Below are 15,163 nucleotides of genomic sequence, written 5' to 3' on the forward strand. Positions count from 1 at the left end.
GGTGTTAAGTACATTCACACTGTTGTACAACCATCACCAGCATCTGTCTCCAGGAGTTCCAAAACAAAAACTAGCTGGCTGACTCCCATCTACTGGGAGTAGGCTCACCTCAACAAGGGAGTTATAAGAAGGAAATCATCTTTTAGCGAGTTGTCTGGACTAATACATGAAGGACATTATAGAATTGAAGTGTTGATATTTAAGCATTTTTATTCTCTTTCTAATAGCCATATGATCTTTTGGAGTAAGAACCAGAAGTCAGTTTTGTTTACTGGATTTTTCTTGACAGCTAGTATAATTCACAATTATGGACATTTAAGAAAGTTACTACACTTGCAAATGACTGACTGACTCCCTATTCCCCTCCCCCAGTCCTTGGCTCCCCTCATCCTCCTTTGTCTCTACAGATTTGACTGCTCTAGATCCTTCATATGCACAGAATCATGCAGTTTGTCCTTTTGCACTGGCTTCTTTCCTTTAACATAATGTCCTCATAGTTCATCCACGTTGTAGCCGGTGTCAGAATTTCCTTCCCTTTGAAAGCTAAATAACATTCCACTGTGTGGATAGACCACACTCTGTTTACCCCTTCATCTGTCGATGGACACTGGGTTGCTTCCACCTTTGGGCTATTAGTGAATTGTGCTGCTATGAACATGGGTGTGCAAATAAGTGTTTGAGTCTGTTTTCACTTCCTTGGGGTATATACTCAGAAGCAGAATTGCTGGATCATATGGCAACTCTATTTTTAATTTGTTGAGGCACTCCCATACTGTTTTCCAGAGTAGCTACACGCATTGCCTTATTTCTGTACTTCTCTGTAATTTGTGGAAACTGCCCCTGTATTTAAGGCACATGGGGAAGTTTTGCACTGACAGTTCACAATTTAAGATTTGTTCTTTCCCTTAATAGACAGGCACTGAACTCTTAACAGTGCATGCAAGGCATCCCTCCTCCCAGCCCTCAGGATTTCAGGCAATTTGATGGTATCCAGTAGAGGTACCTGGGGTACCAAGACACATGAGACACAGCAACTGTGCTAAATCAATAATTCACTTGTGGTCTAGTCACAGGAGAAGACCTGTAAATAACAACCAAAAAAGTGTGTCTGGAACTTCCTAGTCTGAGATGGGTATGGTGGGGCCATAAAACGAATAAACGAGCATCCCAGGATGGGCTATGAGAGGGAGCTAGGCAGGAAAGTCATGAGTCACAGTCCTGGAGGGAGTCTCTTTTGAGATAAAGCTTGAAAGACAAGCTTCCAACTGGCCAGGGGTAGATTCTATTAGAAGAAGTGGGGAGGGGGTGGAGGGAGAGTGAGGATGCCATAAGTAGAAGGGCACAGTTGATACAAGGGGAGGAAATCTGGGCACAGAAACACCAGGTATGTGTGTGCACAGAGGAAAGGCAGCATGAAGACACGGCAAGAAGGCAGCCATCTACAAGCCAAGGAGAGAGAGCTATCAGGACACATCAACCCAGACAGAACCTTGATCTTGGCCTTCCAGCCTCCAGAATGATGACAATAAATTCCTGTTAAGCCACCCAGTCTTGTGGTACTTTGTCTGGCAAAATCTTATACACCAGTGTTCACAGCAGCATTATTCACAATCACTAAAAGGTAGCGACAACCCAAATGTCCACCAACAGGTAAATAAACAAAATGCAGTATATCCACACAATGGAATTCAGCCACGAAAAGGAACTAAAATTTGATAGATGCTATTTCATGCACTGGAGAAGGAAATGGCAACCCACTCCACTATTCTTGCCTAGAGAATCCCAGGGACGGCGGAGCCTGGTGGGCTGCCATCTATGGGGTCGCACAGAGTCGGACATGACTGAAGCGACTTAGCAGCATAACATAGATAAACCTTGAAAACACTGTGCTTAGTGAAATAAACCAGTTGTAGAGAGACAAATAATGTATGACTCCACTTATGTCAGGAATCTAGAGTAGGCAAATTCAGGGAAATGGAAAGCAGATTAGTGGGTGTCAAAGGCAGGGAGAGAGAAACGAGGAATGACTGCTTAATGTATACAGGGTTTCCTTTTGGGCATGATGAAAATGTTTTGTAACTAGAGAGAGATGGTGGTTGCACAACACTGTGAAAGCACTAAATTCCACTGAACTACATATTTTAAGATGGTTGATTCTATGTTATATGAATTTTACCTCAATTTTTAAAATTAAAAAAAAAGGCATATCGACACGGAAAACAAAGACTGCCCTACCAGAGACATATTAATACAATGCTGATGTCCATAGTATTCTCTTATGGCAATTCAGTTCTCAGAGCACAAAGCCCTTGTGTATGTGTATCTGTGTGTGTGTGTGTGTGTCTGTGAGATGTGTGATATGCATGTGTATATGATGGAGCAACAAACAGTGAAACGTGCACCTCCCCATCTGAACTCACCAGTGCAAACCTATGTCCAAAGCTTATCCACTCCTTTTCTATGAGAGCCTCGAATCCTTTAATGGTGCGGTAATAACTGTCCAACATCAGCATGGCCAGAGACGTCAGCTGGGCTGTTCGGTCCCAGCCATCACTGCAGTGCACCACGACTGAGGTCTTCCCAGATTCTACTTTATCAGCAATTCTTACTGCCCCAGCAAGAAGCATCTTCAAAAAAGAAGGCACATTAAATCAGGCAACATTTAATTTCTATTACAGCAAAAAGTTCCCTGGTGGCTCAGTGGTAAAGAATCTGCCTGCCAATGCAGGAGACCTGGGTTCAATCTCTGGGTTGGGAAGATCCCCTGGAGCAGGGCATGGCAACCCACTCCAGTATTCTTGCCTGGAGAATCCCATGGACAGAGGAGCCTGGTGGGCTAGAGTCCATGGGGTTGCAAAGAGTTGGACAAGACTTAGTGACTAAACAACAACAATAAGAACAACACAGCAAAAATAATTCTGTGGAGAACATTGGAAGTTCAAGTCAATAAACAAACAATGGAATCAATTTAAGAATCACTAGGAAACATTAGTATCCTGGTGGAAGTGGGGGGCGGAAATTTACACTAAGGAAAAACTACACTAGTAAATAGGGTCCTTTACCAAAGGGCCACAAAGTACTTTAAAAACCTGAGGTGAGGAAAGTATTATCCCTTTCTATTATGTCACAGGAGTACCTCAACAAAGACCACATTTTGGATGCTGTCCATGCAAACTATGAAAGCCCAAGTACACAGCAAAAATGCACGCATTTGCAATGCTGGGAAGCCACCCGGAGAGAGACACAGATAGCTCTACGGCCATCCACAGAGAAGTCTTAAGCAGGTGGTGGGGAAGGACGGGCCCTCTCTGTACCCGAATGTACTCTAGCCAGTGGGTCCCGTCCACGTTGGACAGCCAGCGTGCCTCATCGATGGCCGGGTATGCAATCTCCTTCAGTTTTCGCAGCGACTCTCGCATGACGTGAATGTTGTGAATCTCCAGGAACGTGAGTTCAGCGTTTGGGTAGGCACTTTCACTTTCATAGCCCCCACCCTTTGCCTGTGAAAACAAAAGACAGATGTCACTTCATCTCAGTGAATTTTTACTGTTCTTCCTACTGCTGCCAGATAGAGGCCACTCAGAAAGCCTCAGACTCATCTGTGTATCATAATAAGCCTCCTACATCCTCGTATGAGTTTCCCATGGTTGCTGAAAGGAAATACCACCAGCTGAGTGGCTTAAAGTGACAGGAATGTCTTCTCTCTCAGTTCTGAAGGCTGGGACTTCAAAATCAAGGTGCTGGCAGGCCTGTGCTCCCTCAGAACCCTCTTGGAGAGGATCCTTCTTTGTCTCCTTCAGCTTCTGGTGGCCTGGGATGTTCCTGGTTTATAGATACACTAACCTCTGGCCCATCTTTACATGGTCTTCTCCTTGGGTCGGTGTCTCTTCTTATAAGGATTATTAGTACCCACCCTCATTCAATATGGGGGCTTCCCTGGTGGCTCAGATGGTAAAGAATCTGCCTGCAGTGCAGGAGACCCAGGTTGATGACCTCTTCTTTTAACTTGATTACCTAATTACTTAATTTGCCAAGACCCTATTTCATAACATGGCTGCAGCCACAGGTGCCAGGAGTTGGGACTTCAACACATAGTTTTTAAATGGAAACATAATTTGACCCACAACAATCTTCTATCACCTGTCAGCAGTTTTAAAATGATTAACAATTGGATCTTCTACGAGGTGAACTGGATTTTAAAACCTTCTGCCATCTATCTAAATAAAAAAGTTGTACTACTGCAAACCTTCTGTACAAAATAATTTTTAAATCTCAGTGAGATTTATTTAAGTAATTTAAGTAAAATAAAATACAAATGTAACAAAAAAGACAACATGGCTCACTCTTTGGTAATCTGATAACAAAATCTGGTCCATAATTAGTTTATACTTTGTAGAGGTCAACATCCAAAATACATCTGTTATAAGAATAAGTGAAAGTAAAAGTGTTAGTCACTCAGTTGTGTCCAACTCTTTGTGACCCGATGGACTGTGGCCCACCAGGCTCCCTCTGTCCATGAGTTCTCCAGGCATGAATACTGGAGGGGGTTGCCATGCCCTTCTCCAGGTCATAGAGAAACTGAAACCCCAATACATTGCTGGTAAAAGTTAAAATTATGCAGCCTCTTGTGGAAAAAGATTTGCCAGTTCCTCAAAAAGTTAAACATAGAACTACCATATGACCCAGAAATTCCAGCTCCCACAGAACTAAAAACAGGTATTCACATGAAAACTTGTACGCAACAAATCATAGCAGCAATATCCACAATAGCTAACAGCTGAAAGCAACCCAAATATCCATCAATGAATGAGTGGAAAAACAAACTGTGCTGTATGCTTACAATGGATTATTTCTCAGCTACACAAAGGAATGGAGTACTGATTTGTGTTACAACAGAGGAACCATAAAAACATCATGCCAAGTGAAAGCAGCCAGGCACCAAAGACCACACAGGGTACGATTCCATTTATATGAAGTGTCCGGATGAAGGCAATCCACATGGAAAGTATTAGCGGTTGACATGGGTTGCGGAGAGGGGAGGATGGGGAGCAACTGCCAGCGGGCACAGGGTTTCCAGCTAAGGCTGTGGAAGCATTCTGGAATGGGACAGTAGCGACTGCTGCACAACACTGTCGAAAGACTGGAAGACACTGAATTGTAAAATTTGGGATGGTTTCTGGAGGAGGAACACAGCGATGGGCTTTGGGAGATGGAGCTGTCTTGGGGAGCAGGATGCACAGCTCTGCAGCATGAATGAGGGGGCTGGGTGGTGGCTCTGTGGGTCCAGGGCTCAGGGCCAGTGTGTATGGCCAGGAGAGCAGTCAAAGTCAGAGGAAGGCCAACATTCAGGGAATGCAGAGCAAACGAGACAGAGGAAAGCAGCTGGAGACTGGAAGATAAAGAGAAAAGGGAAGAGAGTCTTTTGAAAATGAGAGGGTACTCAATTGTGTCAAAAGCTCGTGAGATTGACAAGAAGGCACTTGGTGGCCTTACCGTAAACAGTCCGGGAACAGGAATGGCCAAGCCAGCTCCAAGGGGAAGGGGACAGGGACTGGGGAGGGCTTATCTGCACAGATGGACAGACTTCCTGGGAGCCAGCTGGCATAGGAGCAGGCTGGGCAGAGCTGGCAGCAGTAAGGGGAGGACACAGGGGGCCATGGGGAGGTGAGCCTCATCTCCAGGCCGTGGGGTGGTGTGTGATGTGGGCAGGTGGGGGCAGTTCCTGTCCGAGGGCTGGTATGTTCTGTGCAAAAGCAAGCGCAGCCAGAGGTCAGGGAGGAAAGGCGTGGGGCCAGGCTGACTTGGCCCCTGGGGAGGAGGTGGGGAGCCCAGCCCTGAGCCTGGGGTTCTGCTCAGCAGTCCTGGCATGGCCCTGGGGCAGGTGGGCAGCAAGGGGCAGGGGAGCATGCCTCAGCCCGAGGGTGCAGAATAGGAGCTACAAACACGAGTGGTGGGGAAACAACCACACGGAATGACAGAAGACTCTCTGAACACCCACTGCGGACAACGCAGCCTAGAGCCTAGTCCTGCCTGTGGGGCACAGTGACGTTTTTCATAACAATACCCTTTACACCCACAGAAGATGCTGCTGGTTGAGGGATTCAAGGCACAGGCCTTGGTGGCAGGACCATGGGCTTTATCATCCCAGCCCTGCCCCCACCCAGTAGCTCACCTTCTCTCTGCACCTCAGATTTCTCACCTGAAATACTACAGAGGCTCACTATGGGGATTAAATACTAACTAAATAAACTATCTAATGAAAGCTAATCTGTGCAAGGCTTGGCACCCGTCACCCGCTACTCGGCACCTTTGTATTATGACCTCCCTCAGCACCTACCATGCAGAGCCCTGAGATGGGCAATGACTCGGACCTGGTCCCACCAAGGGAGCCTGGAGGCTGGGGCAGAGGCCCCATACCCAGTAAGTGCATGAGTGCAGAGGACACCTGCTTAGGGCTGGTGTTAACCAGGAGAACTTAGTTGAAGCCAACTGGTTGCCTGAAAACTGATTCCTAAAGCTCCAAATAAGACAAATAACAATCAGAAAATGGGATCATGGGAGAAATAAAGCATGAGTGCCTACTCTGTGCCAGGACAGAGAGCAGGCACCTGGAGGTCTGGAGACAGAAGAGGGTAAGGAGAGTGAGAAGGGACCTGTAGGTAAAGAGCAAATTAGCCAAGATGGCGGTGGTCAGGCAATCTCACCCCACAGCCTCTTGCTCTCACCCCACGTTTTGTAAATACATGGTTATGTAACAGCTGAGATAACTTATAGCACTGTGCATGAGTGTCATGATGTACCCGTTTGGCCATGGGCCACTCTTGCTCTGTAAACATATATAAGCTCCACCTGAAAAGCCCTTGTAGCTATGTTATGGCTGCATCCACTGGGTCAACCATGAGAGAATACAGCATGTCTGGTGCTATGGCCACCACACCTGCCATTAGAGAATAAATATGTCTGCAGTTCCTACAGCTCGTTGAGTTTTCTTCCAGCTCCCCTACTCACGCCTTGCCTACCCTGGGTTCAGCGAGCAATATGAACAGTGAGACAATTGGCAGGCTGATACAGCGAGACAGGGCCCCACATATACCCCAGCAGGAATGAGGGGGAGAGGCTCAAACTTCTAGAAGATGTGAACCTGCTGGCCAGCCCTCCCTCTATGGGGGCAAAGCAGGGTTCCAGAGAGAAGCCAGCTATGTTGGGACACTGGTCCCCACTGGCCCCCAAGTCCCTAAGAGTCAGCTCACAGCAGTGGCGGCAGGGCCATCCTCAACCCTCAGGGAAAAACAAGAGTCACAGCCCTTGGGAAGGAGGCGGCTGAAGACTGCCTCAGGTTTCATGATTTCAGGCCAGCTGCTCAGTGCCTAATGAAGGCTCTTCAATCACCAGATGCAGACCCTAGGCAGTGGGGAGGAGTCTCATGTGAGAATATCAAAAATTTCACAGAGGGCAGCCAACTCCCAAAGAGACTGGAAGGACAGGATTTCCACATACTCAGACACCAAAGGCCACACAGCTCCCCATTGCTGCAGACTGAGTGTTTTTGTCCCTTCCAAAATCTCCATGTCAAACCGAATCCCCAGTGGGACTGCATTAGAAGACGAGGAAGGTGGAGCCCTGATGATCGGGACAGTGCCCTTCTAGGAAGAGACAGGACAGAGTTCGCCCAGTTTCTTCTCTGGCGGTGTGAGGACACAGCAAGAACATGGCTCTCTACAAGCCAGGACATGGGCTCTCACCACACACTAACTCTGCTGGCACCCTGATTTTTGACTTCCAGCTTCCAGAGCTTTGAGAAATAAGTGGTACTGTCTATAGCTACCCAGCCTATGATATTTAGTTATAACTGCCCAAGTTGACTAAGACACCCCTTCCTCTAATCTCCCCCGACACTCATCTGTTGGCATCTGGGACCTCTCCCTTCCCTTCACTAGGTTCCTCTATTACCCGCCCCAGGCAGCATTTCAGGGGCTCTTGTGCCAGGCCCCTGCACCCATGACCTACACTCCTTCAGTAACTTCATCCCCTCCCATCCAAGGCTGCAATCTCCACCTGACATGCTACTGGGCCCCGGTCTCAACCTCCAACCTGACCTTTTTCTGAGTTCCAGAGCTGTATCCTCTCCACACAGGCTCCTCAATTTGTAATAGCTTAAAATGAAATTCCTTCCCTTCCCTTTCACTTTCCCAAGAAGAAAGTTAACTTAAAGCTGACCTCCATAATGAAGTCTGGACTTCTGAATTAACATCCAGTGCCACTCACCGTCAGGTCCCCCACGGAAAGATGAGCCCGCCCACCCACCAACAGCTCTTTGTTCCAGTTGGGGAGCAGCTATTGTGTGATGGCCTAGTTCTGGGGATCCAGGTGTGCTCAGTACCCTCCAGTCCCTGCTGTTGAGGGGCAAGACACACACTGAATGAGGAATTGGCAGTGTGCTGAGGACTACACAAAGCAAAGAGCAGAGCACCCTGTCATGGGAGACCGCCCCTCACCTGGGGAGACCACCCTGGGGAAGTGATGTTCCCACTGTGATCGGAAGGATGGGGCAGTGGTTAGGTACATGTGTGGAGACTGGGAGATGGCACTGGGATATGCTGAAGGAACTGAAAGGTGCCTGCCACAGCTGGGATATGGGCCTCAAAGGTGTGGCAAGGCTGGAAGGAAAGGGCCTTCAGCTTGGAAGGTTTCAGAGGCCCTGTTCAGAAACTGGTTGTCACTGCCTCAAGGCACTAGGGGCGCCCAGAGCTGGACCTTTAGAAAACCCCTCTGGCCATGGTATGGAGAAAGGGTGGCAGGGAGCCTCTACAGAGTACCAGCAAACTGAATCCAGCAGCATAGTAAGAAAATTATTCATCATGACCAAGTGGGACCTATCCTAGAAACGTGAGGGCTTGTATAAGTAACAGTAATAGGTGGCAGTAACAAAGCACCACAAAGCAGGTGCCCTAGAATGACACATTGATCCCCTCACAGCTCTGGAGGCTGGAAGTCCAAGATTGAGTTATTGGCAGGGTTAGTTCCTTCCAGAGGCTCTGGCTTCCAAGGACTGCAGCAACTCTGGGGGCCACTTGGCATGTAGCTGCATGGCTCCAATCTCTGCCTTCATTGTCACGTGGCCATCTCCCCTGGGTCACTGTCTCTACATGACCTTCTTATCAGGACATACATCATTGGATTTTAGGCCTACCCTAATCCAGTCTGACCCCATATTAACTATATCTGCAAAGACACAATTTTAAAATAAGGTCCCATTCTGAGGTCCCAGAGGATCATGAATTTGGGGGACACGCTATTCATACCACTACATCAGTCAACATACAAAAATCAGCCAATGTATCGATGATACACCACATGACACAGAACGAAGGGGGAAAGTACATGATCAGATCTATTGATACAGAAAAGGCTTTTGAAAATCCAATATCCTTTCATGGTTTTTCATGATAAAACCATTCAACAAAAATCTAAGAAATGAGGGGAATTTCCTTAACCTGAAAAGGGCATGTATGAAAAACCACAGCTAATATACCCAGTGTGAAAGACTGAAAGCTTTCCCTTTAAGATTAGGAACATGACAAGGATTCCTGCTTTCACCGCTTCTATTCAACAGGGTCCTAGAGAGTGAGTACCCTTCTGGCTGCTAGATGGGATTCTGTCAGATTCATGAATCACCTAATAAAGCCAATTGGATATTCCAAAAAATAAAACTAAAAAGAAAAACATGGTACTTGAGGTTCTTGCCAGGCAATTAGGCAAGAAGAAGAAATAAAACACATTGAGATTGGAAAGTAAGAAAAACTATCTCTACTTGCAGACATGATATATATAGACAAGCTAATGGGGCCTTGGACAGATAAATATCCTTGTCTGGTTCCTAGACACATACACCACTAGAGTTGAAATCATTCTAGACATGCAATTTGGTGTCCGGTTCCTGTCCCCTCTGTGTGGGATAAAATATAATGGACTGCCCTAGCTCTGCTGGATGTTTAGAGATTGCCTCTGTGCATATAGCTTTTATCGTGTTTTTTACAATTTCCTGGGGACAGTACTGCAGTGGTGACAGGAAGTACGCAGAAAGACCGACAGGGGTCACTGGATTCACCAGTCATGGGGAGCCAGGGGAGCTGACTGATTAAGGATGGCTTTTTGTAGTAGGCTGAAAAATGCCTCCCCCCTCCCCACAAATATATACACACCAAATCCCCGGCAACTGTAAATGTGCCCCTTTTTAGTAGGTATGATTGAGGTTCTTGAGGTGAAGACAGAATCCTAGGTTATCTTGGGTGGGCCCTAACTGCCATCCCAAGCATCCTTGGAAGAGAGAAGAGGAGAAGACACAGAGACACGGGAAGGGGGAGGCCCTGTGACAACAGGGGCAGGCACTGGAGTGCTATGGCCGCATGCACAGAGGAGCTGCCGGAAGCCTGAAGAGGCAGGGAACGGATCTCCCCAGAAAGCCTCAGGAGGGCACTGCAGCCAGATCCCAGAAGGGTGTGAGGATAAAGGTGCGCTGTTTTAAGCCACTGAGTTTGTGGTCATTGGTTCAGCCCCTCAGGGAACTCAGGTGCTGTCCATCTTCCTCCTTGTCCTGGTTGTCTCCCAGCTTCCCCGCCTCAGTAGCTGATACCACTGTTCATTCCTCTCACCCCATTTCCATCCTGATGCAGCCCTCTACATGAGACACCGTCACCCCCCACACACCCCACCCCACCCCCATTACAGAAGAGGCTTCTGGAGCGGTTAGGTAACTTCCTCAGGGTCCTACCAAGCACCAGTGGAAGAGCCAGGAGGAAATTCCAGGTGTAACCGAACACCAAGCCAAGGGTTGTCAGTACCCTGCCTCTTAGGCTGGTCTGGATATGCTTAGGTTTTGTGGCCTGGGAGACAACCAAGAGGGGATACCAACCAGATAATAGGATGGAAATCCCATCTGGACCTCAGTGGGGATCAGGGTGGGAGAGAAACTTAGAGGGCAAACTCAACACAGAGGCAGTGTTGAGAGTCAGGGCAATGGAGGAGATGGCCCAGAGAGATTGGGCAAAGGAGAAAAGAGAACCCAGACTGGGTTTGAGGCATGCTGCCATCTGCCAATTGGGAAGAGGGAGTGGAAGCAGGGAAGGAGGCTGAGCTGACCAAGCTGCAGAGAGAGGTCCTGGGGTGAGAGATGTCATGAGAGCCAACAGCATGGAGCTGTCCACTCTGGGTCAGTAGTGAAGATGACCTGAAAGTTCAGTAGTGAAGTTAACCTGAAAGAGTTCTCAGGGACAGGCACCCACACAACCTTCACATGCAGTCTAGGGAGGAGGTATGCTGTTACTCCCAGTTCAGAGGAGGTGACTGGTCTAAAGAGATGCAGTAACTGCTCGCAGTCATGTACAAACAACCACGTGACCGCTATGCTCCCTCAATGTGAGCTGGACGTCCCCCTCCCCAAGGCCTATGGTGGGGGCTGCTTGGCAGTTTGTGTGCATGGGCCACAGCAGCACACATGTTAAGGGCACACCTGATGGCTTGTTTGCTCTTTGAAGTCTTGGGAAGGGCTCCTCCCGACAGTGAGACGGGGAGGCAGGAGGTTCGCTTTTTGGAGGACGTGGGCAACAATGGAACAATCACTGAAGAAAGCAGGGGCACAAGCTGCCAAGAGAAACAAATACCTCCAAGCACTACTGAGGGGGGCATGGCAGGAGAGCCCTCAGGCACTCCCCTTCTTTCCCTTTTCATAAATGACACGCTCAGGCATACGTCAGATGTGTCTTTCCACAGATCATCCAAAACAACCTCAGATGCCACTTCCTCTGTGAAGCCTGGCCCAGTGGCACAAGCTCCACCAGAATGGTGAACTCTGTCTACAAGGAGCACCTCACCTCATCTACCCTGGAGTTTCCCCAGCACCTGCTCCCTAGTATGTGCTCATTACATGTTTGTTACCCAAGTATCATTTTACAGGTAGGCATGAGTTAATGCTGGGAAAGATTGAGGGCAGGAGAAGGGGACAAAAGAGGATGAGATGGTTGGGTGGCATCAGCATCTCAATGGACATGAGTTTGAGCAAGCTCCAAGAGATGGTGAAGCAAGGGGGAAGCCTGGCATGCTGCAGTCCATGGGGTTGCAAAGAATTGGACACGAATGAGTGGCTGAATGACAATATGAGATGGTAAGGGCTGTCCCCACCATTCCGATACCTGAAATTCCTCATGGAAGGGCCAGGACTCTGACTGCCACAGGCCTGCCAGCAGAACTGCACTGTCAGCAAGTCATCTGTGGGAAATAGAAAAGACTCCACCCAGAGCCTTTCCATTGGAAAGAGGGCGTAGGAGGCTGGACCGCACAGCCCCGCCCTGTCAACTGGTGGGATCAGATGGAGCTGGGTGCCTTGTTTCACACAGCTGACTCCATTCGTACAGAGCTTCAGGCCAGATATGAATTGGTCAAGTAATCAAAGGTTAAAGGGACTTCCATGAGCCTCACGATCCTTTCACTAAAATGCTTACTAGATTCTCTATGTGATCGTTCTCTTTCTGGGTCTGTACTTTCTGGGTCAGCAGACAGGATTGTGGAGGGGCAATGAGAAGACCAGGTTCGTGAGGGCTGGAGATCCAGAAGGCCCACTGCAGGCTGCTCCACAGGGGTCCACCTTCGCGGGGCTATCTGAATGGCATGACACTTTACAAACAGTTCACAGGAAGAGCTTCTGCAGTACCTTGTTTGTGTCGGCGACGCTGTTTTGCCGGGCATCAAAGATGATGAGTTTGTGAGCCTGTGCATTAGCATCCATTATTGTTTGCAAGTATTTCTCATCTTCCTTGCAGCGCTTATCATTGGGACCCACAAGCGGCTGGCTGCAACGGGTAATTGTTGCCTGACTTTCTGGATGAATCCATGACAACACCTAGTGTTTGAAAGCAACAAGTATTAGTACACTCCTAAACCAATATGTGCTCTAATGTACCTGTGTGTATGCTCAGTTGCTCAGTCATGTCTAACTCTTTGCGACCCCATGAACTGTAGCCCTCTAGGCTCCTCTGTCCATGGAGTTCTCCAGGCAAGAATATTGGAGTGAGTTGCCATTTTCTTCTCTAGGGGATCTTCCCAACCCAGGGATCAAACCCAGGTCTCCTGCATCTCCTGCACTGGCAGGCAGATTCTTTAGCACTGAGCCACTAAGTTCTTAAGCACACCTGCTTTTTTTTGTATTTTTGTCAAAAGGGAAGGTTCAGCCTGAAGACAGTGTGAAAGTAGCCATGAGACTCAATGTTTGGGTCAGGCTGAAAGGGGTCTGACTAAGTAAGCTCTAAAAAATCTCCTCTGCCTTTAAAATTCTAGGATTCTGAGAAAAACAGAAACTAAGCCAAACCATGACTAACACCAAGCCCATTTCTATTTGATCGACTGATTTTGTCTCGTCATTTAAAAACACCTTTGAATCTCAACTGTTACTCAGACAGTAAACAATCTGCCTGCTATGCAAGAGACCCAGCTTTGATCCCTGACTTGGGAAGATCCCCTGGAGAAAGGCATGGCATCCCACTCCAGTATTCTTGCCTGGAGAATCCAATGGACAGAGGAGCCTGGTGGGCTACAGTCCATGGGGTCGCAAAGAGTCAGACACGATTGGGCAATTAACACTTGGATCTCAACAATGGCATACGTGGCCAGATGAGGACAAAGTAAACAGTCTCTTGTAAAATCTAAAGCTATGTCCCCAAACCTACCATTTTCCTCCAGTGACCAAGACACTCGGGGTCAACCAGATGGTACATGCAGGGCTCAAGAAATGCACTCCATCCCTAACTGTGGTGATCATATGTATCCCCAGTGTACACATATATCCAAACTCACCAAACTGGATCCACTAAACATGTGCAGGGTTTTTTGTATACCAACAAATCTTTTAAAATACTTCACCCCCTGTTGGCTACTATTTCTTTCTGCAGTGGTGGTCCTCCCACTACAGGTATAGTCTTCCCCTCAGTATCTAAGAAAGAATGTATTTTATCCAGGATGATTCAGTGACATCAGCAACACGAACTGTCAGCGCACTAACAAGCTAAGCCTTCTGCTATCTATACCATGTTTTGAAAGCATGACTGAAGTTACCCAGGTATTTAGTAACATGAAGTCATGGAAGGTGGGGTCATAGCAGGCAGACAAAATGCTTATATAATTAGATAGTTCTTGAGAATCAAAGATATGTTCAGGTTTATAGACTTCTTTTTCTACTTTCCATTTTCTTCACGAGATTTTTTCTAACTTGCTTTTCCCCATATTAGACCAAATACAGTGTATGTTCATATCTAAATAACATTGTTTATTACTTACCGGGATTCTACCTTTTGCTCGAAATGCTGCTACTTTTGAAAGATCATCATCTTTTACACTAGTTGGCACAACAATGATGGCAGGGTAGGTGTCACAGAGCTCATAATTACTGTTTACTTTGGATATTTTCCAACTTTCATTTGGCAAGCCCTGCAAGGTGTCAGAGGAAAGTTGGTGGTGTGTGTGGGGAACATACTTTTACACTTTCAAAAAGTACTAAGCATGAACCACATCCAATTATTTTCTAGTAAAATCCATTTGTAATTCATTGTTCATTACTGCTTAAAAGATTAAATATACATTTATTTTATATAAGCCATTGCCTACCTAATTCATTTAAAAAAATCTAATGAAGCATAATTTCCAAACATACTAAAACATGTAAATTATATACTTGAATTCCAGTCCTATGTATTTCTTGTCATGTTTTTGATAACAAGTGAGCATAGCGTTATTCTTTAAAAATACCCACGGAAGTCCTTTAGAGAAACAGAAACTGCTTTAAAATGTCTAAAGGAATATAAAGTCACTATACCAAATATAAGGTGCAGACCAAGAGTAAATGTCATGAAAATAACGTCTCATTGGATTATCTTCAAACTAACAATGCACTAAAGAACTTCTAGGTGTAGAAATGCCATTGGGGTGACATAGCCATGTCTTATAATCTAATTTAAGCCATTGCTTTATCCTTACTAATCATCTTACAGAATATCTAATAAAAACCATCTGGCTGGTTTCTTTTGTAACCCCTCCCCCTCATCCTGGCACTCCACTTGCCCTCTGAAAAAAAGGAAGTGCAAACAGTGGCACAGCTGAAGGTGTGGTGCAAGGAGAA

General features: G+C 46.9%; 1 protein-coding gene across 9 annotated transcripts in view; it reads right to left on the minus strand.

The window, feature by feature from the left end:
• MTMR1 (myotubularin related protein 1) overlaps window positions 1-15,163 on the minus strand; it is a 60,019-nt gene that overhangs the window by 14,683 nt on the left and 30,173 nt on the right. For all 9 annotated transcript variants that reach the window (XM_081564608.1, XM_081564604.1, XM_081564605.1 and 6 more), the window contains 4 exons: window positions 14,326-14,475; window positions 12,707-12,895; window positions 3,315-3,500; window positions 2,421-2,627 (listed from right to left, as the gene is read on the minus strand). In XM_081564608.1, coding sequence (XP_081420734.1) covers window positions 2,421-2,627; window positions 3,315-3,500; window positions 12,707-12,895; window positions 14,326-14,475 — 732 coding nt within the window. The remainder of the gene's footprint in view (window positions 1-2,420; window positions 2,628-3,314; window positions 3,501-12,706; window positions 12,896-14,325; window positions 14,476-15,163) is intronic.

Source organism: Giraffa tippelskirchi, chromosome X, assembly GCF_054371585.1.
Source record: "Giraffa tippelskirchi isolate mGirTip1 chromosome X, T2T-mGirTip1v1.2.pri, whole genome shotgun sequence".
In the NCBI taxonomy this organism is placed as follows: Eukaryota; Metazoa; Chordata; class Mammalia; order Artiodactyla; family Giraffidae; genus Giraffa; species Giraffa tippelskirchi.